Source organism: Uloborus diversus, chromosome 8, assembly GCF_026930045.1.
Source record: "Uloborus diversus isolate 005 chromosome 8, Udiv.v.3.1, whole genome shotgun sequence".
Lineage (NCBI taxonomy): Eukaryota > Metazoa > Arthropoda > Arachnida > Araneae > Uloboridae > Uloborus > Uloborus diversus.
This window is the reverse complement of record NC_072738.1, coordinates 93,043,030-93,070,080: the sequence shown is the minus strand read 5'-3', so window position 1 is coordinate 93,070,080 and position 27,051 is coordinate 93,043,030. Positions and strand designations below refer to the sequence as shown.

The window sequence follows — 27,051 nt, the reverse complement described above, 5'->3', positions numbered from 1 at the left end:
AATTAAGTTAGAGAAATGGAAATAGTTGCATATAACGCAAAACCATCTACCCTTTCCACCAGTATATAACATTAATATGTGCAAGTAATTTTCACCTCCATATTCGGGAATTTATGTAACAACAGAGCCTAAATTAGAATACAACTTACTAGAAGTATTTATCAAGTATTTTTCGAACTGGTCTGCAAACCTTTCTGGCGCTGAAAGAAAGAGACTGAAATTTTCAGCAAAATCAATCAGGTAGTTCTTGAGTTTTGCACGTTAAGTTAAAATGCAAATTTCTTAGTAGGCTCAATTACAAACTTTGAAGGAAAAAAAGAAAAAAAAGAGCAAAAAGCAAATTTCTTGAATGATCTGAAAACAGTTGCTTCTAAATATAGTTAGGAAAGAATGAGGCAAACCAGAGAACCTTCCCTGGCAAGCCAGAGATTTTTGTCATTTTGAAATAAAGAGCTATATAAACACAAGTTTGAAAAATGTAAAATATTTACTAGTGCTAAATCATAAATACAAAGAAATATACCTGGGCATATAGGAAAATGCTTTCAGAACAGTTAGGAAATTTCTTTTCTATTTGTTCAAAGCCACTTAAAGCAGCTTTCTTTTGATTCTCATCATTAAAATTCAACCCACATCTATACTGAATATAACACTTTTGAGCACAAGCAGATGGAAAATTTGGATTTAAGGAACAACTTTTCTCCATGTCCTTTAGACATTCATCAATACGATCCATTAAGAGGTAAACCTACAATGAAAGTAAAACACATCAAAATCAAAGGCTCAATAACAAAGAAAACAATTAAAATGAAAATGTAAGAAATTTTTTTAGACATTCTGTTTACAAAATCATGCATTTTTTGAAAACTTAGTAGAACCTGAGTGCTATTTTTAAATATAAATAACAGTTTTAGACTTTAAATAAACTGCTATAAAATGTTTTTTGAAAAAAAAAAACATCAAAAGAAAGAACTCAATACATATCAATATTAAATTTCACAAGCATTTATCACAGATATATCTGGATTGAGCCTTGAAACCAAATTGTTCACATTTAGCACAAAAGATTTTGGTTATATAGTTAACAGCCAGTTGGATTTAGTGCCCAATTGCAGATGGCCTTCCAAAAGAAAAAAGAATGGTTTCTGAGACCTAATAGATTATTTTTAGTCACATGTGATTCAAAAGTTGCCATCTGTCAACCATTTGCAAAAGCTTAGAACTATTTAACTAACTATTTAACTAAAGGGTAAAAAATAATTATATCAACCTGTCCTCTGTGTAAATATATATCTGCATTGTTTAAATCTAGATCTGATGCTTTTTGGAAATCTTGCAAAGCCTCGTCCATTTTTTCCATCTGAACTTTTAGGGTGCCAATTTTTATTAGGCAATTTACTCGAACCTGTAAGAGATGAAATATGTTAAAAACATTTCTGTTTTCATTCATGATACAACTACTATGGTAAAAATTAGGCATGCTAAATTCTTAAATACTACATGTCAGTTTTGCATTATCTACCAAACAAAGATACCCTACATACAATACCTATGAAAAATTTTCTTATTTTATAGCAATTCGGAATTTTGTCATTAAAAAAGAAATGATAGTTAACATCTATAATTAACTATTAAATTTTAAACATAATAAACAGTTTCCACATGGAAAGACGAGAGCAACCATACCTGCACGCAGATAGCGTGTCATTAATTAATATCATTACACTAAATGACAAAAGTTTGAACATTTTAAATCAGCTGAAAAATACGCAATAATTTGGAACAGCAAAATAAAAAAATTGGTTTAGGAAGGAATCTGAAATCTCACTCAAAAAACTTCTGATGGATTCCTTAAGAATCAAGGAAAAGATACTGAAAAGATTTTGATGTTGCCAAAAAACGGACTAATATTTTTGATGATTTCATAAAAACCAATGACTTTCTCAATCCTTGATTCTAATTAATTTTCCCAAAGCTATTCAAAGCATTTCCGTTTTTAAGTTTCTATTATGAGGGGAAAATTCAATGTAAAAAAACTAAATCTAAATAAGTTACATTCATTAATGTTATTAAATTACATCATTTTATAAACAGATTACAAGTGACACAACAGCATTGGAAATAAAAATATTGTCATTTCAATAAAGCAAAAGGAAGCATGCAGAAAATTTAAAACTATTTGAAATTCCTTCTTCAAACTACAATAAAATAAAATAATCTTTGACTGAAAGATCACCATGAATTTAAAATTTTTTACTTCAAAAAATGACATTTATATGCAAATGGGCTAGAAAAGTTTTAACTACAAAAGTAAAAAATGTTCTTTTCTTCTTATTAACAGCATTTTAAAGCATCTTTGTAATCATCAGCCATTTACTAAGTTCAGTGATAAATTTTCAACCGAACATAGTGAAGATCAATGCAATGCTAGATACATTTTATGCAATCTAATTTATTGAGAGAAATATTGTACTGACACCTATTGAAGCAGAAACCATAAATCCTTAAAACTAATGGGAACTTAACGAGAATTTTCCACAGAAAAGAAAAATATATACTAACTTTCACATCAACACTTTCCAAAGATAGTAAATGATTTAAATCTTTTAAAGAATCTTCAATCTGCCCTTGTAGAAGTTTGAATGTGCCTCGTACTAAAAGTGCTTCAGGCATATCTGGTCCAGAACGTTCAATTTCCACATTACAGTTAGGAATTACTTGTTCAAAATCTTCTTCGGCAAGGTTATGAATGACTAGCCTATAACCGCTGAAAGGTAAGAAGTTTTTAATTAAAAAATGTCATTAATCTCTATAAAAAAATAATAAAATTTCGTTTCCAACCATTTAATAAGCAAAACTCAAAGAAATTGTTTTCACAAAAAATTTACTGCTGGATTGTATTGCTTATACTACATAGCAGATTCTTATCTATATAAGAATGTATTAGTCACAAAAAATTAGTTCAGGATATTAATACATTGAAATATTTTTAAGATTCATCCATGGATACAGATAGGATTCAAGTTAGAGATGGACAAAAGGGTTTTGCTAATAAGTAAAATTGTTCTTGTTACAAAAATGAGGGAATGTTTAAGAGTAAAAAAAGCTATACTATATTCAGTTACACATACAGATGCACTTCTTAAAAATAAAATAAGTGAATATCGCAATAAGAAAAGTAGAAAATTATACAATGTAATAAAAATACGTAAATAATAGAAACAATGTTCATAAAGTATCAAATGTGCTAATGATTGCAACTATTAATTTGCTTCCTAAAAGTTTTTTTTTTTTTCTAATTTAGGCGCAGAATAGTTTTAAAGGTAGACTGAAATGACTATTAAAAGTTTTACTGCCAAAACCACACATAGATTTGTTGATACAATCGAACCTCGATAACTCGAATATTCTTTTAACTCAAAGTTTTCATCGGGTCCTAAATTCTTGAGACTGTTGTATAAATTTCCCATAACTTGAATGCTTTAGTTGGTCCCTTGGGACTTTGAGTTACTGAGAGTTGACTGTACATTAATGTGTTAATAGTTTCTCACTAAGTATACTTTCTTAAATGACGTGGGGAAACCAAAAGATCGATGAAATAAAGCAAAAGGGAAGTTATGAAGAATGATAATAAGACCATGTTCAACAAAATTGGTTGTGGCACTAAAGCCTGGTCAATTGCTGTATATAATTTAATAAATACTTCTTGTGGATTCACTTCTCCCGGCAAAGCATTTGTTGAATTTGCTATATTATATTTTCTGTTTGCTGTTATTTTTTAGTTCTGATTTTAAAAACTAATATTTTAGAACACTAATAATTCAAAACATGGACATTTTTTGGTTGACGTATCTGTGGTTCAATTTAGAATATCTTTTTTTTTTAAATGGAAGTAGCTTCTTCTGTAGTCACTCATTGCGCAGCCTCAAGCATTTTAATAATATTAAAATATTGATAATCTTTTAGAATAATATATTTAACTTGACTATGAATCAATTTGCAATGCATATGTAGCAAAAGTATGAAAAAAAAGCAATTGTAATACATCTCTGATAATTATATAAGAAATTTTAACGAAGTATACTAACCTCAATTCAGAAACATTCCTGTCCTGTTTTACATTCTTATATTCTTCAACAGATTTCATAACTGGGTCTTCACTGAATGAAATAAAATAATGTCGAGCAAAATGCTTTGATGGTAGCCTTGGCTCTTGTTTCTGAAAAGCAATTTTTAAATTAATTAAAACTGAAATTCATCAACTAACTGGGCTTCAAGTCAATTGAATTTATTTACTAATTTCAGTCAAAAACCGAACACAGCAATATTTTATTTGAGAAGAAGTTATTAAAAAATAAATAAAATTATATATATATATATATATATATATATATATATATATATATATATATATATATACATAATAAAAGTGAAAAATATTGAAAAGACCACACCAAAAGCCCAGAGATGCGCAACGTAGCAAAACTAAAAAGCCAAGTAAATATAAAATATGCAAGCCAAATACCAAATGTTTAACAAATTATACATAAAAAATAATGATGAGAAAAAGGAAAATTACAAACAGCTATTTAATAGGAAAAGGATTCATACTTTGTCTTTTCCTTTTTCTCATCATTATTTTTTTAGATAATTTGTTTAATATTTGGTATTTGGCTTGCATATTATATATATATATAGAGAGAGACGTACCGAGTAGCACTTTGGCCGAGTAGCCGAGTACCGAGTACTCGGCCTTTTACTACTCGGCCGAGTACCGAGTTACCGAGTACTCGGCCTTTCACTACTCGGCCGAGTTACCAAGTACCAATTATGTTTTATGAAGAACCACCGATGCACATGTGATGAATTATGAACTTATTGGAATAGTAGTATAGACCTCCTTGTCCATATAATAGTTTTTAAAATTAAATTCCTGCTGAAGTTCAATTTACGCATTATATAAACAATTTTGTTTGTGTCAACAATTTTACAAAAAAATTATTTCTAAAATTAAAAATAAATAAATAAAAGGTATGATTAATCAAGTTAGAATTAAAACAAATTTATGCCAATCAGTTATAGTTTTAGTCCGCCAAACATAAATAATTTTACTACAACAAATGTGCAGGAACACTGCAGACATGTGTTTCTGACCCCCCCCCCCCCCACAAGGAACGTCTTTTTCAGTGCATAACATGTGTGCTAAAGAATGTAAAGACATTCGACAAAAAAATCCGACTTTTGTCGGATGCCTTTATATCCACGAGCTCCCATGTGGTGCATTGAAAAAGGAATTCCTTGTAATGCCAAAACACGTGTCTGCAGTGTTTTTGCACTGTGCTTTTAACGTAGTTTTATTTTTTAAGCAAAGGTATTTTCATAATTTTTAATAACTAATTTTTGTTTGTAACAAAAATCCATTTTTAATATAAAAATTCCATATTTTCTATACTTTTTTTTGCATAATTTTACATAAATAAGTTTTATCAACTTTGGGGACATTAAAATAAAGATTTATTCTATTGAAGCATTAAACTTCATTATTCTCAAAATTTAAAATTTTACTTATAAATTTTAATTGTAAATGATTGCAGAATATAATACTTGCTCTTTTTTCTATAAATTTTAGTATCTGCCTTGGACAATATTCAATTTTTTGCAACTACTCGGTATTGGCCGAGTATCTGATCAGAATTTGGCCGAGTACCGAGTACTCGGCAAACTGGCCGAGTACCGAGTAGTTACCGAGTACTCGGTACGTCTATATATATATATATATAATCTGAGTGTAAAGCTCGGACAGTTTCTCAAAAAATTTCTTGAACAACTTAAACTTCAACAAATGAATTGGTTCTGGATTGTTAATAATAGTGTTGAAGTGATCAATTTACTTAATATGCTTGATATTAATTACTTAGAAGCTTTTGATTTTGAAAACCTCTTCACCAATATCCCACTCATTGAACTTTTTTCCTCTGTATCAGAACTTTTTAATTCGGTCAAGGATTCTCTTGATTTTAATGAATTGTTTTTTCTTTGTCTTTTTAAATTTTGTATTTTCAATAATTTTTTTCAAAAATGGTAATTCATGTTTTCTACAAATTAATGGCATAGCAATGGGAGCTAATTTTAGCTCTACATTAGCCAACCTTTTTCTTTTATATTATGAGAGAAAATATTTAATTGACAATCCTTCCTCTACACCTTTTTGTTGCAGATACATCGATGACCTTTTGTGTATAAATTTTCCTAATTTTTCTGAACTTAGCAAAACTATTTATCATAGTTCATTAACGCTCAAAAAGATCAGTTCCAATCAAAATAGCTTTAATTTCCTGGACATCAACATACAAATTGACTCAAATTGTTCCACTACAATCTATGATAAAAGACGCGAATTCAATTTCACAGTTTACAGCTTACAAGATTTTTCCTCCTGCTTAAGTAAAAAGGTTTTTATTGGCATTATTGTTTCGCAAGCTGTCAGAATAAAAAGAATTTGCAATACCATTTCTGCATTTAAGCAAGAAATTTCAGTACACAAAAACTTACTTTTTAATAATAACTTCCCTAAAAATCTAGTTGAAAACATTTGCTTAAGTATAGCCTTCGATGAGCATTTCGCTTCTTTTGAAACTGTTTAAATGTGTAAATGTATCATACAACCGTGACAAACCATTTTTTATGAATCACCGGGGGGTGGATGAATTTTTTACACGTGGGAAACAGGCGACTCAGTATGTTTATGGATTGATTTCTGGATATGTTTTTATGTTTTTATTGTTACGTTGACAACTGGAATGTATTTTTATCAGGTTGAACAATGGTTTGGGCTGAGTTTACGTGGATTTCAAGGTAAGACAATTTTGTTATAGGCAGGTACTGTCCCGAGGAAGGCTAATTATCGGAACTTGTTTTCCTAATTAGTCGAGGCGAAACCCCCTGCTTTTAGTTTTAGGTTTGAGCTCTAGTTTATTGCTTTTAGCTTAGCAAGTGATGCTTTTGCCCATTGTTACTCTATATTGCATGTACTGGAGTTTAAACATTCTCTTCTAGTTCATAGTTAAAAAATTTTGGTCTTTTGACCATAATTAATGAATCCTCCACGGCTGATGAGCTCTGGATTCATACTTTATCTATTCCTACTTAATAGCTGTTCGCATTTTTCCTTTTTATCATCATTTATTACTTATAATTTGTTTAATATTTGAAATTCTGTATGCTTAATTTTATATTTACTTGGCTTTTTAGTTTTGCTGAGTTGCGCATTTATTGGCTCTTGGTGTGGTCTTTTCAATATTTTTCACTTTTATTATTATTATTTATATATATATATATATATATATATATATATATATATATATATATATATATATATATATATAAATGTTTCATAAAATGCACCAATTTAAGAGAAAACGGAACATAGGCAACCACATATTGAAAAACACTTTTTTTAGCAAATGGATTTCTTTATCGGGAAATAAAGAATGAGAAATAGTTTAGTAGCTGAAAAACGGAAAAAAGGGTAGAGTTTATTGTTATTTAAAGACTCAGCCAAATGGTTGGTACTAGTTAGTTGGTATACATTAGTACAGCAACAACACAACATGATTTTTTGTAATATTTCACTTAAATTATATTAAATAGGCTAATTTTGTTTTCCTGGTACAAACTTCAGCTTATTAGGTAAATTTTGTCTTATTTTACATAATTTGTTACAGTAATGATTTAGTTGCAATTATGATATTTATGAATTTTTTATTTAAATATATTTTAAAACAAAAATAATAATATTTTTCTTTAATCATTTTTTTTAAACAAAAGCTTCCTTTTTTAAGCTGTTTAAACCAGAAAAACTGCCCGCCTTTTTCCGCATAGTTGAAATCTAGCCATCTTGTTTATGTTTATTGTATGGAGGTGTATACATAATTTATTTGAATTTAGAACATTATTATACTGATTTTTTTTTCAAAAAACTTTTAAATTTTGCAAAATTAACATTTACTATTTAATCAAAATTATTTAAAATCCTCACACAAAAAAAAGGTGTACAAACTCCTACCTATACCCATGATACAACATAAAAGAAAATAGATAGTTAAAAAAAAATAAAAGGCATAAATCAACTTGGAAAATAAAAGCGTGAAATTGTTAATAAAACTGAAAGTGCTACATGCAAAACAGGTGCAGTCAAAAAAATGTCTCAGAAAAGTACTGCCCCTCTCCCCTGAAAAAAAAAAAAACAGCATTCAACTCAGATGGAGAATTTTTCATCTTGTTTTACAATAACAGAACATGGCTACCTATTGTTTTGTCGCATCTACCTTCGCTTGGGGAAGTTAAGGAAGAATTTCATTTATTTTGCCTATCAGCACAATCATTTGTGGTTACTGCATTTGAAACCATCTGTTTTCTGTGGTAAACAGCAGCTTTGCCTATTTTGCTTTTTTTTTTCTTGCCAAATCAAAGTTTTATATATGAAACTGAACAAGGCAGTTTTATTTATTTTAAAACATTTTAAAAATACAGTAGACTCCCGATTATCCGGACTAATGTGGCGAATTGGCAGTCTGGATAACAAAAAATCTGTATAGGAGAGTTCAATCTTCAACCTCCACCCTTTACTTAATTTAAAACCCAGGTAATAACATATTCTAGATAAATAACAAAAGCAGAATTAGTACTTACTTTTTTATTAAACAGATACATATTAAGTTTTCATTTTGAGAAAAAGTCCTCGATGGAGGACTGTTTTTGCTTTTCATCATTTTGACGACAAGCAAAATTTATCCACTTATGCAAGCAGATTACATCGCTGGGGCCGCTTCCTCTTGCTGACTTATATACATGAGTGTGGGATGAGATTTTCTGTGATCTGCTCCTAATCCTCTTTTGGTGTTTCTTCTTGCATGACCATTTCCACGATGTCATCATCTGTCATTTCATAAACTTTGTCACTTTACATCCATTCTGTGATATCCTCTTCATTGTCAGTCACATCCTGGTATTTTTTCAATCAATGAAACGTTTTTTGCCTTCTTCCTTTAATTCAGATTTGGCCTCACAAAGTTTATCTCTACTGTCTAACAAATTGTTCCAAGATTTTAAAAGTGATAAGCTTGGAATTTCAGCCCATGCTTCAGCCACCCATCTTATTACATTTATCACGTCAATGTTCTTCAAGGTTGTTAAGTAATCTTCATCATTATCAATTGCTGATATCCACGATTTTAGAAACCGCTGGCGATACCTTCTACCCCCTTTTGCGTAAAGTGAGTAAAGACGAACTGGAACCTTTCGTCTTGATTAGTCATAAGTGTTGTGTACAAAAGTGACTGCGAGACAGCTTCTAACCTAATGTGCCACCTGTTTTATTGGGGGATCAGAATGCACGGAGGTTGCGGGCTGGGGGCAGAATAAGAAAAATATTTTAGTATTATTTATTTTCTCCATACACTTCCATGACCAGTTTTACAAATGACTGATTTCAAACATTCTTTACTAGGCTGGATAGTACGGAGTCTGGATAGTCCCGAGCCGGATTAATCGGGAGTCTACTGTACTCGAATTCCTGATTTCATCAGTTCAAAAAAAAAAAAAAAAAAAAAAATTCTGGGATAGCCAAGTAAACTTCAACTTTGAGAGTACAAGGGGGAAAAAAATGCTTGCACAATAATGCTAAAATTTAAAAATTACAACAAAGCCGAAAGAAAGAAAAAAGAAGGATTAGTTACATTACAAAAGCAAAACCTTACACTAAATGTTTCTTTGGCTATAACTTTGCTAAGCTCCTTTAAGACTTTATCAGTCATTTTTAAATAAGCTTCATTCTGGAATCCATCTAACATGCAAACTGCAGTTACATCTGAAAAACAAAGTTCTTTCTGCTTTAATAAACCATATATGCACCAGATCATGACATTATGTACAATTTAGTGCCTAATGCAATTAATTAGAATAAAAACTCTCATAACAGTCCCTTAACATTTAAATCAGCTTAAATAATATAGTCATGTTTATGCATGATAACTTAATGCATTTATTCATATTTATAACAATATTGTAGTGAAAATAAATAACATCTTTTACAGTCAACTCTCACAAATCCTCCACTAGTTCAAACATGAGCAAAAATTTTAGAATTTTGCCGATTTCAGGTATATGTTTTCAAATTTTGTATAGTTACAAGACAAAATTGAAACTTTGTTTTAAAAATAACTTTGCAACTGAAAGGTGCAAGCTGTTCTTAGACCTCAAAAATACTAAAAACATCGAAAATGTCATTCTTTTGACTTTTATTAACCTTGGGGCAGTACCAAGGCCAGCCTCCAATTTATTATTTGTTATACTATGTACGAACCTTCTACACTTCATACATAACAATAATTTGGTGGAAAACTGCTTTTCCAAAAAGTTGCAAGTCTTGAAAATCGGCTAAGTTTTGATGCCGCACATTAACTTTTAGGGACCCACAAAAACGGAAGAATTTAGAACAAAAATTTCTAGATTTGATTTCTGAATAAGATAAGTAACAGTTTATAATTTTTTAGAGAAAATCTGAGATGGCATGAATCACCTCATAATGTTAGGGGCATGAGTTTCTTAGATTCTTGCTCTTAAGCATTTCACACAAATATGTGAAATGATTTTTTTTTCTTAACTTAAAATTTTTCAATTCAAAAATTAAATTTTTGAATTGGGGTGTGTGTGTGTACATCTGTAGTTACTACAGTTTCAAAACAAATATCAGTTCAAAATAAGATACCTTCTAAACACTTCTGTAACTCTTTGATTTCTTCATAAGCTTTGGCTCTCCTGTACAAAGCTTTAACATATCTTCCATTTAATTCAACAGCTTTACTTGTATCATCTATAACTGCTTGGAAATTTTTCTAGATAACAAAAATTGTAATACTGTCAAAAACAAAAATAAATAAAATGAACTTCTAGTAATAACATTTAATTTTACTTTTAATTACAGGAGTAACACTCAGCCAGAGATTTGAAACAGTTTTTAGAGCAGGAAAAATCAAGATTTTTAAGCAGGGGAAAAAAAACACGTTTGAAAAAGGGAAAATCAAATTTTGGAGTAGAGAAAAACTTTTCCTACAGGGAAAACCATGTTTGTAGCAGAAAAAAAAAATGCACTAAAATGTTTTTAATGTTTTAAAAACTTAAAATAAGAAAATAAAAATTGAATAAGTTGCAAACATTTAAACATTTATACCTGGTCGGGGAAACAAAGCTGCTGGATATAAAATCTCAAATTAACACACCCATTTTGTTTTTGTTTCTCAAAACAGAACCAAGTCTGCAATAAAAACTTAATACTCATCATTTTATATTAATCTAGTCAACAATTTATTAACATAAAAGGAAATTAAATTTTTATGAGGCTTTACACTTCATAATTGCACTAGCTATATTACGAAAGAAGCACACTGACTACATTACAAGGATGCATAGGACACTAGACTATACTCCAGGGTCCCCTTTACATACCACTATAATGTGGTTTAACTGATTAGATGGTCGTGGCCCCAGAAGATAGCTCTGTCTCTTGATCCAGACCAGGAGTCTAGCAATCCCTGATTCAGCACACCCCAAAGGTATTGATTTGGTATGGGAACTTGGAGGATTTTGTCACCATGGCATTTAATCAGGGTTCGAAAATATCGAAAACGATTATTAAAAAGCAATTCCTTTACTTGCCACCGCGGCTGCTTAATGAACTAACAGAAGATGTTAGGAATGAGAAGAAGTTCAAAAAATATAAACAAGGGGTCAATGAATATATACAAAATAACGACATTTTATCAATAATTAACTTTTAGCTGATAAAATATACTGACTTGCAAACTGGAGGAGGGGGGGGGGATTTTATATTGTATTTTTTATACTATAAAATTTTTCAATGCGAGTAATTGTGTTTTTTTTTTCCGGTTTCAAACAGTCGTATTATTATTCTGTGTTAAATATTTATTACTTGTGTAAAATTAATTTGTAAATATTACTGTTTAATACATATTTGTGTTTGTACTCCATATTAAACCAATTAAATAACACTGCGGACAGTATCTTTGGCGCTCTGTAGTGTTGAATTTACTACTAACAATTTACTACTAACAATATCAGATATTTTGATATATATCCCATATTTTCAATTGGCACAAACTAAAGTCTTCAAAATAGTAAATGCATCCTCAAATCACCCTTTATTTTCTAATATTGTTATTACAATATGCAGACTTAAAAATAAGATTTGTTTCATTCTTTATATTTAATGTTTAATTTTACATTTCTATCAATTTTAATGCAGTTAATATAGCAATCGCTGCTTTACTCCTTTTCTTCTGTTAGCTAATTTTACAGTTTTATGATTCAGAAATAAATAACATTCTTTAGTCGGTACACAGTCATAAGACATTTTCTTTTTTTTTTTTTTTTGAGCAATGTTTAATATTTAATTAGGCACTTTTAATATGAATTAAAATTGTTACATTACTAATAATTTTAAGAATATAAAATACATGTAAAAAAAAAGAATATTATATTACTTTGTTATATTAATGATATATTACTATACAATACAACTATAGTACAATCCTTTTCGGTTATTTTTATTAATAAATGAATAATATTACTATGATTAATATACATTTTTTATTGAAAATACCGTAGTTGAAAAAAGAAATATCAAAAATATCAAAATATCATGATACAGTGAAACCTGTGTAAGTTGACCAATTACGGTGCTCTACTTTAGTGGTCAACTTAAACAGGTGGTCAACTTATAGAGGTAGAATTCTACGATATATACCTATTTCTGTTCCTGAAAATAGCGGTCAATTTAGACAGGTGGTCAACTTACAAGGGTGGTCAACTTTACAGGTTTTACTGTATTTTCAAAATAAATATCGGATATATATCGTCAAACCCTGCATTTAATGTGCTCCAGTCACCATTAATGAACAAGGAGGATCTTTGATCAGCTTGCATCACCCCCGCGAGTCCTTTGTTCCTATCACTTGTCAAGATTTGCCCAGATGGGAGCCCTTCAATTGGCTGGCATTGGGACATATAGGAATACAGAAGGGTAGGATAATGGATAGTAAGAAATAGGGATGCACCGGATGTCCGGTAACTATCCGGTATCAGGCCTATCTGGCTGATTTTTTTAACTATCTGGAACTATGAGGTATCCGATCCGACAAGCCACTCTGGATCCGGATATCCGACAGTTTTTTGCAGGATATCTGGGCAGTTATCCGGTAAAAATGTGAGAGATATCCGGGGTTGATGTGGGGTTATCCGGTACGAAATGAGGGTTTAATTTTGAATTTACTTTTGCAAAAATTCCAGTTAAAGCTTTCACTGTTTCATAAACTTTTCGATGATGCTTTCTCTTTTAATTGCTGCTTCAAAAACGACCATTCCTCTTCAAACCTAGCTTCTGGCATTCCCCCGCGTCGTCCTCCCCTCTCCTTCGCGAATCTGCTGATGGTATGCTGCTAATAATTTCTCCCTCCCTCTCTCACTCTCTCTGCTTTAAGACCCTGAAGTGAAAAGTCGACCTTGAAATGGTTCATATCAAAGCGCTTGAAGTTGGAGGAGCAGCCATGTTGAAAATTAAAATACAGTCAAGTTCGGACTTGCGGGAGGAATGCATTCCACTACTCCTCTCGCGTAAGTTGAAATTTAGCGTAGTAGAAAAATGTATGAATTCGGATTTTTAGAAACGCACTAAAAATTTTTAGGCATTTGTATAGCAGTGAGAAATAACAGCTATAAGTTATTGCTTCATTTTCTTCTTTCTAATTTTTTAATTGCATAGTATAATTTTTAATAATATATTTAAGAATTTAATTCGTATTTTTTAAGAATGTGTATTTTTATTTTTTCTAGAATTAAAGTAAAATTTAAGTTTATTGTTCAAATATAAATTTATAAATTCATTTAAGAAAGATTGAACATGTTTAGCATATTTTTACTTTCTTCTATATCTAATATATAGAAGAAAGTATTGGATTCGTGCAAATTTTCGAATTTCGAATTTTGACGGATTCGAACGTTTTGAGGTGTGCTGAGTTCATTTCGACTATTTTTGGAAAATGTCTGTCTGTCTGTGTGTGTGTGTGTATGTGTGTGTGTATGTATGTATGTGTGTGTGTGTATGTATGTGTGTCACGTCTGTGTGTGACCAGTTTTTTGTGGCCGCTCTACAGCAAAAACTACCGCATGAAATCGAACGAAATTTGGTACACATATGTGCCCGTATGTGAACTTGTGCCCATTAGTTTTTGGCGCGAATTCCTCCAAGGGGGGTGGAGCAATGGGACGTTTTTTGAGTTACGCGTGCTTGCTATTCCTCAGGAAGTAACTGGCGGAATCAAACAAAATTTGGTCCATATGTTGCCATTAACAGGAGCAGGTGCTGATTCAATTTTGGTGTCAATAACTCAAAGGGGGGTTGAGCTATAGAACGTTTTTTGTCGTCAATTGTGACTGCTGTATCTCAAGAAATAACGAACGGAATCAAACAAAAATTTTTTGACAAGTAGCCCTTAGTGGGTATAAGAGCTGATTTTATTTTGGTGTCAACAGCTGAAAAGGGGGTGGCGCAATCGAACGTTCTCTTTTTCCATTGTGAGTGCCCTATCTCAAGAAGTAATGCTACGTTCTGGTTGAAATTTGGAATATATGTGAATCCATACGTAAACAGGCTTTGGTTCAATTTGGACGCCAATCGCTCCAAGAGGTGTTGATTTTTTTTTTTTTTTTTTTTTTTTTTGCGAATAAAAATAGCTTTACTAATGCAACAATAAGAAAGATAAATCGTAATAGATTGTCGTCTGCGTATTTCTTGTGATTTTAATTGTATGGAAATGATCGGAAATATTATCTCAATGATTTAAAATTTTAACTGTTGCCATCTTATGTTTGTTAATAAATAAAATATTTGTAATTAATTTAAGCAAGGCTTTTAAAATAACTTTCATTTTTCGCTTTTTGCTTTGCTTTTGCAATAATTCAGACATTGAAATGGTCGTCAAGTTTTTGCATGTGTAATTTTGTTTCTGTTAGGAATATTGCTTCCTCGTCAAGCATGGGGAGGGATCAGAAAAAGGAAAAATATAGAAGAAAGTTTCGTGATGGCCACAACATACTAGTTTAATATTATATATATGATGTTAATTTGCATCATTAAGAATGTGTAACTTTATTTTTTGGAATTTAGTAAAATTTCAAGTTGATTATTTAAGAATTGGTTTATTAATTTATTTTTAAAAGCGTGAACATGTTTAACACGACTCTTAATAATTGTTTAAAATGTTAATTTGCATCATTTACAAATCTTTATTTTCTGAAATTAAAGTGAAATTTTCAGTTGATTATTTAAGTATAATTTTATTTATGTTTAAAAAAAATTGTTAACATGTTGAGAACGACTTTTAATAATATATTTAAGATATTAATTTGCATTTTTTAATTATGTGAATCATTATTTTCTGGAATTAAAGGGAAATTTTAAGTTGATTATTTGAGCGTAAGTTTATTAATTTGTTTTTAAAAAGTGAACGCGTTGAGAATGACTCTTAATACTGTATTTAAGATGTTAATTTGCATCTTTTAAGAGAGTGAATCTCTGTTTTCTGGAATTAAAGTAAAATTTTCAGTTGATTATTTTAGCATAAGTTTATTAATTTGTAAACTGGGGTGCCCACCTGGGAGGGGGGGGGCATTAGGGATATTTTCTATTTTTGGGGGGGGGGCTTTCTATTTGAGGGGAGTATTTATGGTTTTTAGGGGGTGAGCCCTTGCTCTTAGGGGGGGTTTCTATTTAAGGGGGGTATTGATGGTTTTTAGGGGGTGAGCCCTTGCTCTTAGGGGGGGGACACCCCTGTATTTAAGACGCTAATTTGCATCTTTAGAGAAAATTTACCTTTATTTCTGGAATTAAAGTAAAATTTTAAGTTGATTATTTAAGTTTATTTATTTATTTTTTGAGTCAAACTGGCCCTGTTTTAATATTTTCTTTTTTAACTTGTATGTTAGAAAAATTTTACACGTGTATTATCTGTAATAAAAATGATTTCAAAGCAAAGTTTTCTTTTTTGTTATTTCTAAATTGGAAACAAAAAAATGTATTACTTTATGATGAAGTTTAAAAAAATTTCTACACGTCATGCAAATCTAATAACAAATACGACTCATTATACGACCTTTAAGATTTCAACTACGAATAATTAAAATTTTAAACCATGTGTACATTACATACAGAATTAATTTTTGCCGAAAGTTTGTCTCTTTTGAAAAAATCTGTTGAAATAAAACAATATTTTAATGTTTCATTTTATATATAGCACAATTCCTAAATTAAAATATAGAGGCCCTAAAAAAGTACATTTGAATGTACTTAACATGTTTTTAAAGAAATGATATGTGGAACAAGTTTGATTTATTGTTTTGAAACGGCGTTGTAGAAAAATATGCGAACATGCAATGCAATCGAAATGCCGGATATCTGAATCCGGCAGGTAAGGGGGCATCAGATATCCGGTATCCGGCAAAATCACTATCCGGTGCATCCCTAGTAAGAAACAATGGATGAACAAGGACAATGGATAGTAAGAAACAATGCATGAACAAGAACAGGGGATAGTATGATAGTAAGAAAAAAAACATCCAACAAAAAATTCTTTCAAACTTACTAGATTTTCATAGGCAGCAGCTCTATTTTGATGAAATGTAGCGAGATCATCCACATATTCAGGAGGACATATTTCAATGGCACTTGTATAACATTCAACAGCTTTGTCAAATTGACCTTCTTTAAATAATTTATTTCCTTTATCTTTAAAGGCTTTTGCTTTGATATAAGGTGTCTATGAAGTAGAAAACATTAACTAGTTTTTATGAGACAAACTTACAAACACAAAGTCATTTGAAAAAGAAGACAATTTAGAAAACAACAACATGATATTGAGCAGAACATAAAGGAATAAAACTAAACACACTTAAAAGATCTGATTACAATACGAAGAAGAATTTAAAGTAAATTATTTCATTTTAGTGCGAAATTCTTTTCTTTGGAACAAAGGTAAGCTCCAATAGTTTTACTCTAGCAGAACAAGAAATGAGACAATACAGTAGACCCTTGTTTCACGCGGGTTTATTTTACGCAGTTTCGACTATATGCGGTTTAAGATTTGACACCTTTATTTCATTTTACACGGATGAGTTTCGTTTTAAGCGGATGCGGCAATGCAAACAGATAAGATTTTCCCCTTTTTCAAAATTCAAACTCCTAAAGATTGCAGATTACCCGTAATCAACTGCATTTTGGCATGCTAATAATCGAGCTTGGGCCACTGGAGACATTTTATGCGATTCGTTCCAGAGCTCTTTCCAGAAGTAACGTTATTAAACTCACACCGGTAAGACTCACAGGAAGAAGAGCTTTTAGGAGTGACAAAGGAGGTGAAAACCAACGAGGAAACCGACGTTGGTGATGCACAACCAAAAATATTCACATCGAAAATTTTGAGCCATTCCTAGACAATAGAAATGATCTTTCTGATTTGTTATGAAGGAAGAGTCTATCATGAAAATGACGCAAGTTGTCTTGGATACGGTACTGCTATGCAAAGAATAACAGAGAAAAATTCCTAATGACTGCCAAAAGACTATCATAGCCAGCTCCTCTATATAAACAGAACACAAAATTAATTTATGGCTTCTTTATGCATTTTGTGCATAAAAAGTCGAGATAAGTACACATTAAACTTATGCAATTGGTCATCACTAGAATGAAGTATTTTGTTATGCATAGAACCAAACCCCTATTTTAACACTAGTATTAGTTCACAATTTACGAGGTTTCGATTTACACTGCATTTCCGTGGAACTTAACCCCATCGTAAAACAAGGGTCTACTGTATATCGAAAATAAAAAACATTTACGTAAAAAGTAATGTTGTGTTTCTGTTTGTATAACAACATTAGGGGAAGGTGGGGCACCTTGGGACATGGCCCACCATGAATTTCAGCTTTAATTTTGAAAACAGAAATTAGTTCTCTTAGGACATCATTAATGGCAGCAGGATCTACTCTTCAGTGCACTTTGGAATTTTTCACATGAACAGTTCAAGACTGATCTAACTTTCTTTGCTTTGAGAGGTTCAGAGTTGCATTGATACTTGGTTTCATTGTTAAAACTTTTAAATAGGAAAATAATTTCAATCAGAGCATGTTGGAATTAAAATATGTCCTTTTATCCTTTTATAATAATTTTAAGGTTTAAAAATGTATTGTGCTGCTAAGTATAACTTTTAAAAAGTTGATATATAATAACAATTTAATTGGGGCAGGTTGGGACGCACAGTGGTGGGGCAGGTTAGCACACTGTCAGAAGCTGCTCCACCAGTATACAGTACAGAAAAGGCCAATTTCATTGTACTAAATAAATTTAAAGAGTTTAAAAGAACTAAAATTGAGAAAATGACTACTGTTGTACAGAAAGTTGATTTTTCTTTCTCTGTAAAGTTTAGGACACTGTCAGAAGCTGCTCCACCAGTATACAGTACAGAAAAGGCCAATTTCATTGTACTAAATAAATTTAAAGAGTTTAAAAGAACTAAAATTGAGAAAATGACTACTGTTGTACAGAAAGTTGATTTTTCTTTCTCTGTAAAGTTTTAAAATATTAAAATGACAGAAATGGTGAAATCTAGAAAAGAAAATTGGAAGTTATCTGCTGTTGACGTGTCTGCTCTTGAAACAGCAGCAGAAAATGTTCTTAGTAATAAGATTTCAACTACTTAAGATGAAAATTATTAGGATTATTGCTGGTGTACCAAAGTGCCCCACCTAGTGGGGCAGGTTGGGACATTGTAATGACTTTTAAATTTTTTTTATGATAATTTAATTTGATGAAATAATGGAGTAAAATAAATGTTCATAGAAGCAAAAATGTCTAAATTGCATGTGCAGCTAAGTTGGGTGAATATTGGTTTGAAAATCAAATTTCTAAAAATCATTATATAAATAGTGTCCCAAGGTGCCCGACCTTTCTTTATCAACAAGGAGTACACAAATTGGCACCAACCATTAGTGGGCACATTAGCTTTTTATTGTCATAGCTAACTTAATAAAATTTCATAAAGCTATTCAAAATACTAACTATCCATATGCAAATAATTTTTATTCAGCAAAAAAAAAATTACCACTAATCAAACATTTCCGACATTAAATATTTGAATTGCATTGTGTAGCTAATAGTAAGAAAGTATGCCGTACATCAGTACTGTTCCCAACCGGTGGTTTGCGAACCCCTGGGGATTCACAAGAGGTACAAAGGGGGTTCGCAAAAATAATATAGTAATGGTGGAATTTTAACAAAATTTGTTTGAGATGAAGTCTCAAGTTTAAGCGTTTTATGTTTATTTACTCATTTGTCTCTTGCACATTTGATAATGGATTTGCAATGTTAGCACACTTGCCGGCATATTTCGCAAGCTTGAGGAATTAAGTGTCATAACAAGGCATGGGGGTTTTACCGTTTTCGTTGAGAGAGATAGAATTTAAACCGTGCTGCAAGAGTTCAACTTTTGAACACAATGTTTTTGGATTAAAGCATACGAATGCTTTGTTTTTCTCAATAGCTTTGTATCAAAAAATTCGGTTAAATTTGATGGGAACATTACATGGAGCATATGCGAGCATCTAATTTTCGGTATTTAGTTTCTGTTACCATTTGAGTGCGCCGGAGAGCTTTGCGCTTCTCTGGTGCTTGGTCGAAAATGCGAGAAGTGTAACTACACTGCTATTTGTTGATATAATTTTCATACTACCTTGATTAAAATGTAAAAGGAATGGTTAACAACTCGAAAAAAAAAATAGCATACAAAATGTGAAATGAAAAAAAAGTTAGAAAAAGTTTTTGGTTAAAATCTTGCGACAGTGTGAGGTACGTCGCAAATACATACAATGAAATTAAACCATGAAACTTAATTTGCGCTGTATGTAAAAAGATAACTTATGAAATTTGAGCAGAAATGTTCTCTTGTTATTATTGAGCATAAAAATATTTTTGTTGGTGAAATTTAGTTTATGTAATAATACTGCGGGGCAAAAAAAAATGTATTTTTTACAACGTGAAAATGTTTTTGCAACATGAGACTAAAACTATCAGATGTTTGAGCCAAACTTTGTACGTCTTCTTTCCACAACTATCCTATTAAGAATTTTTTCAAAGTTGAATGAACCTCAAAGAATTATCACTGGGTTCTGTTGAATTTGTCTTGCAGTCACTTTTTAGTTATAATTTAAGTTTGTAGCAATGTTTGTACTTCTATATTTGGTCATTATTATTTTTGTTCCTGTTATGAACTATTCTTTTTCCAAACTAAGAACATCTTTAATTTTACTGTGTGCACATGGATGGGGGGGGGGGCGGAGTTGTTAGTTGTTACTTACGGCACAAGGGGTTCGCCAACTTCATCTAGAATTTGAAAGGGGTTTGCAAGGGAAGAAAGGTTGGGAACCGCTGCTGTACAGGATCCCTGTATGAAGGAGACTTGGTCCAATTACTAGGCTCGCCAGATTTCCGATATGTTCAACCGAGTCACCAGAATGCACCCCCCCCCCCCCGCCAGTGTCGTGAGTATTCAAAAGGGTACATATCCTTAGCTGGTTTTTAGAGAGTAGTTCAATTCTCATTGTTGTGGTATGGATAAATGGTTATTAATTATGAATTTAAAACAGGGATAATAATAAATGACACAAGCATATAAGTTTAAACATTTCATTTCTTCTATAACAATATTTATAAGCTACTTTATTAAGAAGAAACACTTTGAATGAGGAATAAAAATTAGAACAATATTTTAGTTTTAATCTCGTGAAAATCCTCATAGGCTAATCCAATTTTAATTTTTTCAAATCAATGTTTCAAATGACAAAGTAATTATCCTAAATAATCTTTCACAATCAATTATTTTTAGACTTTTTTTGGCCATCTGTAATCAAATTAATCTTTTTCCCGGACGTGGAGTGAACTGGCCGGGATTTTATCTTCAAACCGGGACTGTCCCTTTCCCACCGAGTCGTCTGGCAAGCCTACCTATCACTAACTTTCAGGGTTGGCAAAAACCCGGGTTTTTTTAAAAAAGCCCATGGACCCAGGGTTTTTTGGGTTTTTTTAAATAAAACCCAAAAAACCCCAACTAAAGTTGGGTTTTTTAAAAGAAATGTGGGTTTTTTTGTCTTTTTTTAGGGAAAATGTGGGGGTACTTGTAGCATATTGTAGCGTAAGTGTATAGACAAAGTGCAAAAATTGTCTTCGGGTAAAAAAAGCTGGAAAACTAGTTAAAATTCAGCATATTCTGAAGAAAAGTATAAAAGACTACAAAACCCAAGAATGGTGAAGTTTCAGATTTTTTTACTTCCTTTTACAAAAAAGGAAGTATTGTATTCGCGAAAACATTTTCACTCAAAAATCGCCCTTAATTTCCATTTTGCTCACCCCCAAATGAATGTTGAGTTTTTTTTTCGATTCGACAACATGCGGAAAAGTGCCTAAGAATGTATAGACACGCGAAATATCCATTTTGACCATCACCGAGGTAATTACAACGACTTTTCTCGTGACGTCTGTATGTATGTGCGTATGTATCTCGCATAACTCTAAAATGGTATGTCCTAGAAAGTTGAAATTTGGTACATAGACTCGTAGTGGGGTCTAGTTGTGCACCTCCCCTTTTGGTTGCTTTCGGATGTTCCTAAGGGGGTCTTTTGCACCTTTTTGGGGGGAAATCATTGTTGATTTCGATGTAAACTCAAGTGGCGTTATAATTTGTCGGACACTTGGCGATATATCGCCAGTCTTTTGGTCGCCAAGTTTTGTCGCCAACTTGGCGACAAATTTGGCGGAGTTTTTTTTTTTTGGTTTCAATTTGGCCATTGTTGGTGATATTTAGAGAATAAATATTGAATCACATTAAAATAGCGAATAATGGGGAAATGACATTAAATTGGAGTAAAAGGAAGTCATGTGATGCACACATCAGCTCGTTTAGTTTTCATTATTACCAACAGTTAAGGCTAAGTTACTTCTCGAGTGATAAAATCTATCGTTCGTTTTTACCTACTTAAAATCTACATTTCGTTACTCCTTAAAATCTACATTTTTTTTTTTGAATTTTACTTTATTGTATATCATTTTGTTATGCAAAACTACTGTAGAACCTCAAGTAGTTTAAATCAGTTTTTACTGAATTCCAGCTTAATCAACACATTTCTTTGAATTGAATGTTGCCTGTTTTTCTACTTCTGTGTACAGAGTAAGAAATATTAAACTTTTTCGAAGATAATGAAAATACTGTCCATCCTGTTCTGTTTTCTGTTGACCGTTTGAAAAACCTGTTAATTTCTAAAAATATACCTTGTGTTTATTCAAGATTTGTGACGTGTTGGTTTGCAGAAAATAATTCACCTGAAAGCCTTTTAACTAGAGTAGTTTCCTCTGTACAATCTACAAATATTGAGAAAATCAGACGAGACAGGACTCAGTCAAGATAATTTGAGTTATTTATTGACCAGTTAAAGAAAAAAGTTAAATATATTTATTTAAAATCTTTGAAGTATTTTTTAAATGCTGTTAAGTGTTAAGAAATACTATTAAAGTTCAAAATTCATTTTTTGTGTTCATTGTCTGTGATGAAGAACAAATAAAAAAGAAAGTTAAATTATGAAAGTATTTAAATTAATTTTTTTTTAACTTCTCAGAAAATTTAAAAAAACCCAAAAGTGGGCTAAATAATGGGTTTTTTTAAATGGGTTTTTTCAAAAAAACCCATTGGGTCCAACCCAATTGGGTCCAATTCGGCCAACCCTGCTAACTTTTGATGTCTTCAAAATATCTTATTCTAATATATAAATTTTAAAAACAGCATAGCATTTTGATGGGCCGATAACTGTTCTAAGTATGTAACGTTAGATAGTTTAGCTCCTTTGAATCAAAGAACAAAAAATTTTTTTAATCCTAGGTATTTTTCATAAAGCACTGAAAAGGCAAAATAACTTTTCTGGGTCAGAAAGGACAATTTAAGTATATTCCCGTAGTTTTCAATTATTCCAAGAAAATGACATCACCAATGATGTGGAGCAAGTCATGTAGAAAATTTGTTATTATCAAGCTTTCAATCATAAATTTGAGTGTTGAAACACACACATTTTTCTTAATGGGAAAGATTCGTTTGAAATGACTTGAGTCACTTTTCATCAATTGTGGTGTTATTTTCTTGGGAATATTGAAAACAGAATACTTAAATGGGGTTGTTTCCTTATGAAAAATACAATAAAAAATATTTGGGTTTTGTATGCATATAATATACCAAAAAATTAAAAGGCACCTTTTCTATTGCAAAATTCCTATCAAAAAGTACCGTTTTATCTGAAAGCTCACTACTCGCATTTTTAATTGAGGGAAACACCATTTTAGAACAACTCATTAACCATACTGTATGCTTTAAAATTAAAAAAAATATAGGGTGGATGAAAACAAACTTGAAAAAAAAAAAAAATAACAAGAGAACAGTTGAACATTTGGGGTTTAGGGCATGCCCACACCCATTATTTCAAAATTTGGTGGGAGGGAGCGGGGCAAAGAGTTTGTGATTCAATACATTTTATAGAAAAATAAACGTACAAAAATACCATATTTAATTGTGTTTGTAACATCCAGGGGATGTCCCTGCTATGGTTATAGACAACCAACCCCCCAAAAAACTGGGGGAGGGGGTCAAAAGAAGTATGTGGGTTAGGAAGCATAGTCCCTGAAGATGTTTTTATAAAATTGGTGTTAACTTAAAGGCTTTTAAAATTACTGATTCAAAGACAAAAAATTCTAAAAAATGTGGAATATGGCTTCAAAAATTGGGACAGATGCCCACTGTAAATTTTCCCCTTCCAACTGAAAGTTTCATTTTTGGAAAATAAGATAAGTCCATTTATTTGGAATTTTTGGTTTTTACTACCTTAATTTTTGAAAGTGAGAGGGCAGTCCCATACATAAACCAGAACTAGAAGTTTGTTGCTGGTCTTCTTTTGCTTTGAAGAATATTTCAACCATTACGGGATCAACAATGCGAGATAAGCAACCTTAACAAGATTTGTACACAAATAAAGAAGAGTAGATATTGTTTTTAATGGCAATTTCAAAAGTCATACAACTACTTAAGTAATCAACAATTTTGTTTAATATATGTTTCTCTGATTATTTCAAGAAAATTTACGCTAGACAAAATTTGAAATTATGAAAAGACACTAAGAAAAATAAATTCTAGACGGTCGAATTTCATTGAGAAAACTCCAAAACAACGTAATTTTAGTTCAAGGTTATTAAGAATAAAATTTTTTTTATAAAACTTTACACCACCATATTCACATGAAGAGCTTTATAGTTATTCTTTGATTAATCGCAGCTTGAATTTTCATTCAAACTTGACATTATACCTCTGGAACGTTTTTGTTTATCATTCTTGGAATTTGATTTGTTATTCTGATGGTTCTTTTGAAGGCTGTCGTGAGAGTTAAAGTAAATATCTTCGGATCCTTTTTGGCTTTTTTTGGAGTCCTTATTTTTCTTAAAATACCAATAAGCGAATCCAATTGCAACTGGAGTTCCTATACCTAGAATAACAGCTAAATGCCATTTAGATAACCGAGGCACATTACTCTCACTGGCGGGCGCCATCTTGTTTACTACAGTTATTGCCAGATTTAGATTTATCAACAGCTAACCGAGTTCCTGGAAATGTGGAGTGAGTACCGCAGGCCTCAAGCGACTTTTTAAATGATGGTACGAAGAGGTAAATTTTGGGGACTCTCTAGAGGAAATTTGTAGAAATAGAAGTCCTTAAAACGAAATTTTTGATAATCTGTAAGGACGTTGGGAAGATAAAGGTTCTGGTAAAGCAGAACGAGATGCAACCCCAAAACTCTTCAGCTGCAAGTGTCATAGCACGAAAATTTTAGAAAAAAATTCATTTTCAGGTTATCGTCATCTTTTGTAATAAAGGCAATTTAAGGTCATCTTTGGTACTAGGGCTCCACTGCTTTATATCTATGTCTGGTAACGTCAGGGGAAGCGAGTGTTTGGGGTTTCTTTTAAGGAAATATTTCGGCATTCTCAAAAAACGCAGTTTTATGCCAGCTTTGAAGATGGAAGGTGGGAAGGATTCTGGAGCTTTCTCTCTCTTGAAACCGCATTTTAAAGCTGTTTTGTCGATGCTTGACAGGGAAAAGGGAAAGATGTTCTTTTCTAGAAATTGATATCCCATCAAAACGCCATTCCAAGCTCAGTGGCGGCGCGCGACGTCAGCGACCGCCGACGGCCTCGCAAAATTCTCAGAAGTTTTAAGAAATTTCCATGTTTTCAATTGAAGCTCTTTTTAAATACAACAGACACAAAAGTAATCAAAATAGTGTGTGCAGGGGAGACTGCACACAGCCAGACTTAGCAAATGCGGGGCCCAATTCTGTCGGGACCTGAATTAAAAATATTCGATAGCTACAGCTTATTAATCAGCCAACTCTATTCCCCCACCCCCGTCCTATTTCTTTTCTTTTTTCTATTGTTTCCTACGTTCGTCTAAAAATAAGAAAATGTTCAAAATGCTACTCTACCGAACTCCCCCCCCCCCCCTCCATACACACACACACCGAAAGCATTATGAAGAATCTGAAATTTCGTTTCAAGGTCTTTAATTTCGCGATATTTCCAGCTTAAAGCCCCCAAATACTCAACAACATCAAAAATCGCTTAAAATTGCGTTTTTGTAGCTTAAATTTCAAAAATTAACGAGCCTAATATTACAAAATATGGCCTTACAATCGCATTTTGAAGGCTTTAATTTCAGAAAATATTCGGGAAAGGGTCCCCATACCGCCTTTCTTTTATATCATAAGCAATTGGGTTTTTTAAACCACATCAACAAAAAGTTTAAATCTTCATATTTCAATTGTTCTGAGTTATAATGACGCAGCTCTTGAAAAAATTCTGGATTCGCCCTTGGGTTAATTGCTCCCTACTAGTCTAGTATAACTCAGTTTGAAAACTTTTTCCGCTATTGACAATCCGTTTTCTTTTTCGAAGTAAAAACATTTAACAACTAGTCATGAAATCTCAATTTTTTCCTTTTATAAAGATCTTATTGAAATTTTTTATTAATTTTCCTTCCCCGTTCATTTTTGATTTCATAAAAAAAATTTCTACTCTGATTAATAAATGTTCCAAAATTTATTTTGACAAAATTAACATGTTTGAAAATACAACCCACGATATTTTTGGATATAAAGGTAAAAAAAATCATTTCTTAAATGTGAGAGTGTTTTTTAGAAAACACCACTTAATAAGTAATTAATGAATTTTTTAGCTTTTGTAGTGTTATGATTTGTTTTACAATATTTATTTTGATAATTGCTTGAAAGAGCGAAGAGACTCACAAGGAGAAAGAAAAAAGTATTCAAAAATTAAAATTCAATGTTTAAAAAATATATTTAACTTAGCTGTGAGACCTGTCATTAGAGTTTCTTGTTCCCAACAGATATTGAAGTGATAACTTCTTATGTGTGGGTAATTCCTTTCGTTCGCGCATATGACAGAAGTGCGCATGGTCAGGGAAATTTTGTTTCTTTACTCTTTGGGTCAGCTTTAGGTGTTAAATGATAGTAGAGAAAGAAATGAAACTAACAGAAGATGGACGATTGTCGCAACATAGCACAAACTCCTAACAAAAGGCGAGTTAAAAATACAATATAATACCAATAACATTGTAAACAATATATATTCAAAAGAGCATTTAATCTTTAAATTTATTTTCAAAACAAAAACATTTTTGTGATTAGTTATACTAAAAATATCTTGCTTCATTTAGGGTTTTGAACCGTGATAAGGAGTACATATTTTAAACGAACTTCATCCTGCAGACTCCACAATGTGGGGGTTGGGGACGGCCGTGAAAACAAAAATAATAAACAAATATT

General features: G+C 31.5%; 1 protein-coding gene across 2 annotated transcripts in view; it reads right to left on the bottom strand.

Moving 5' to 3' along the window:
- The window catches only part of LOC129227281 (mitochondrial import receptor subunit TOM70-like), a 33,331-nt gene extending 8,564 nt beyond the window's left edge, over positions 1 to 24,767 (bottom strand). Inside the window, exons 1-8 of one of the 2 annotated variants that reach the window (XM_054861814.1) lie at positions 24,520 to 24,767; positions 16,716 to 16,889; positions 10,769 to 10,895; positions 9,759 to 9,868; positions 4,089 to 4,219; positions 2,563 to 2,767; positions 1,271 to 1,405; positions 524 to 748 (exon numbers count right to left, since the gene is read on the bottom strand). In XM_054861814.1, the coding sequence (XP_054717789.1) occupies positions 524 to 748; positions 1,271 to 1,405; positions 2,563 to 2,767; positions 4,089 to 4,219; positions 9,759 to 9,868; positions 10,769 to 10,895; positions 16,716 to 16,889; positions 24,520 to 24,543 (1,131 nt within the window). In that variant the 5' untranslated portion in view covers positions 24,544 to 24,767. Of the gene's footprint in view, positions 1 to 523; positions 749 to 1,270; positions 1,406 to 2,562; positions 2,768 to 4,088; positions 4,220 to 9,758; positions 9,869 to 10,768; positions 10,896 to 16,715; positions 16,890 to 24,442 lie in introns of both variants that reach the window. The other variant, XM_054861815.1, reaches the window with a different exon arrangement.
- Positions 24,768 to 27,051: the final 2,284 nt, after the last annotated feature.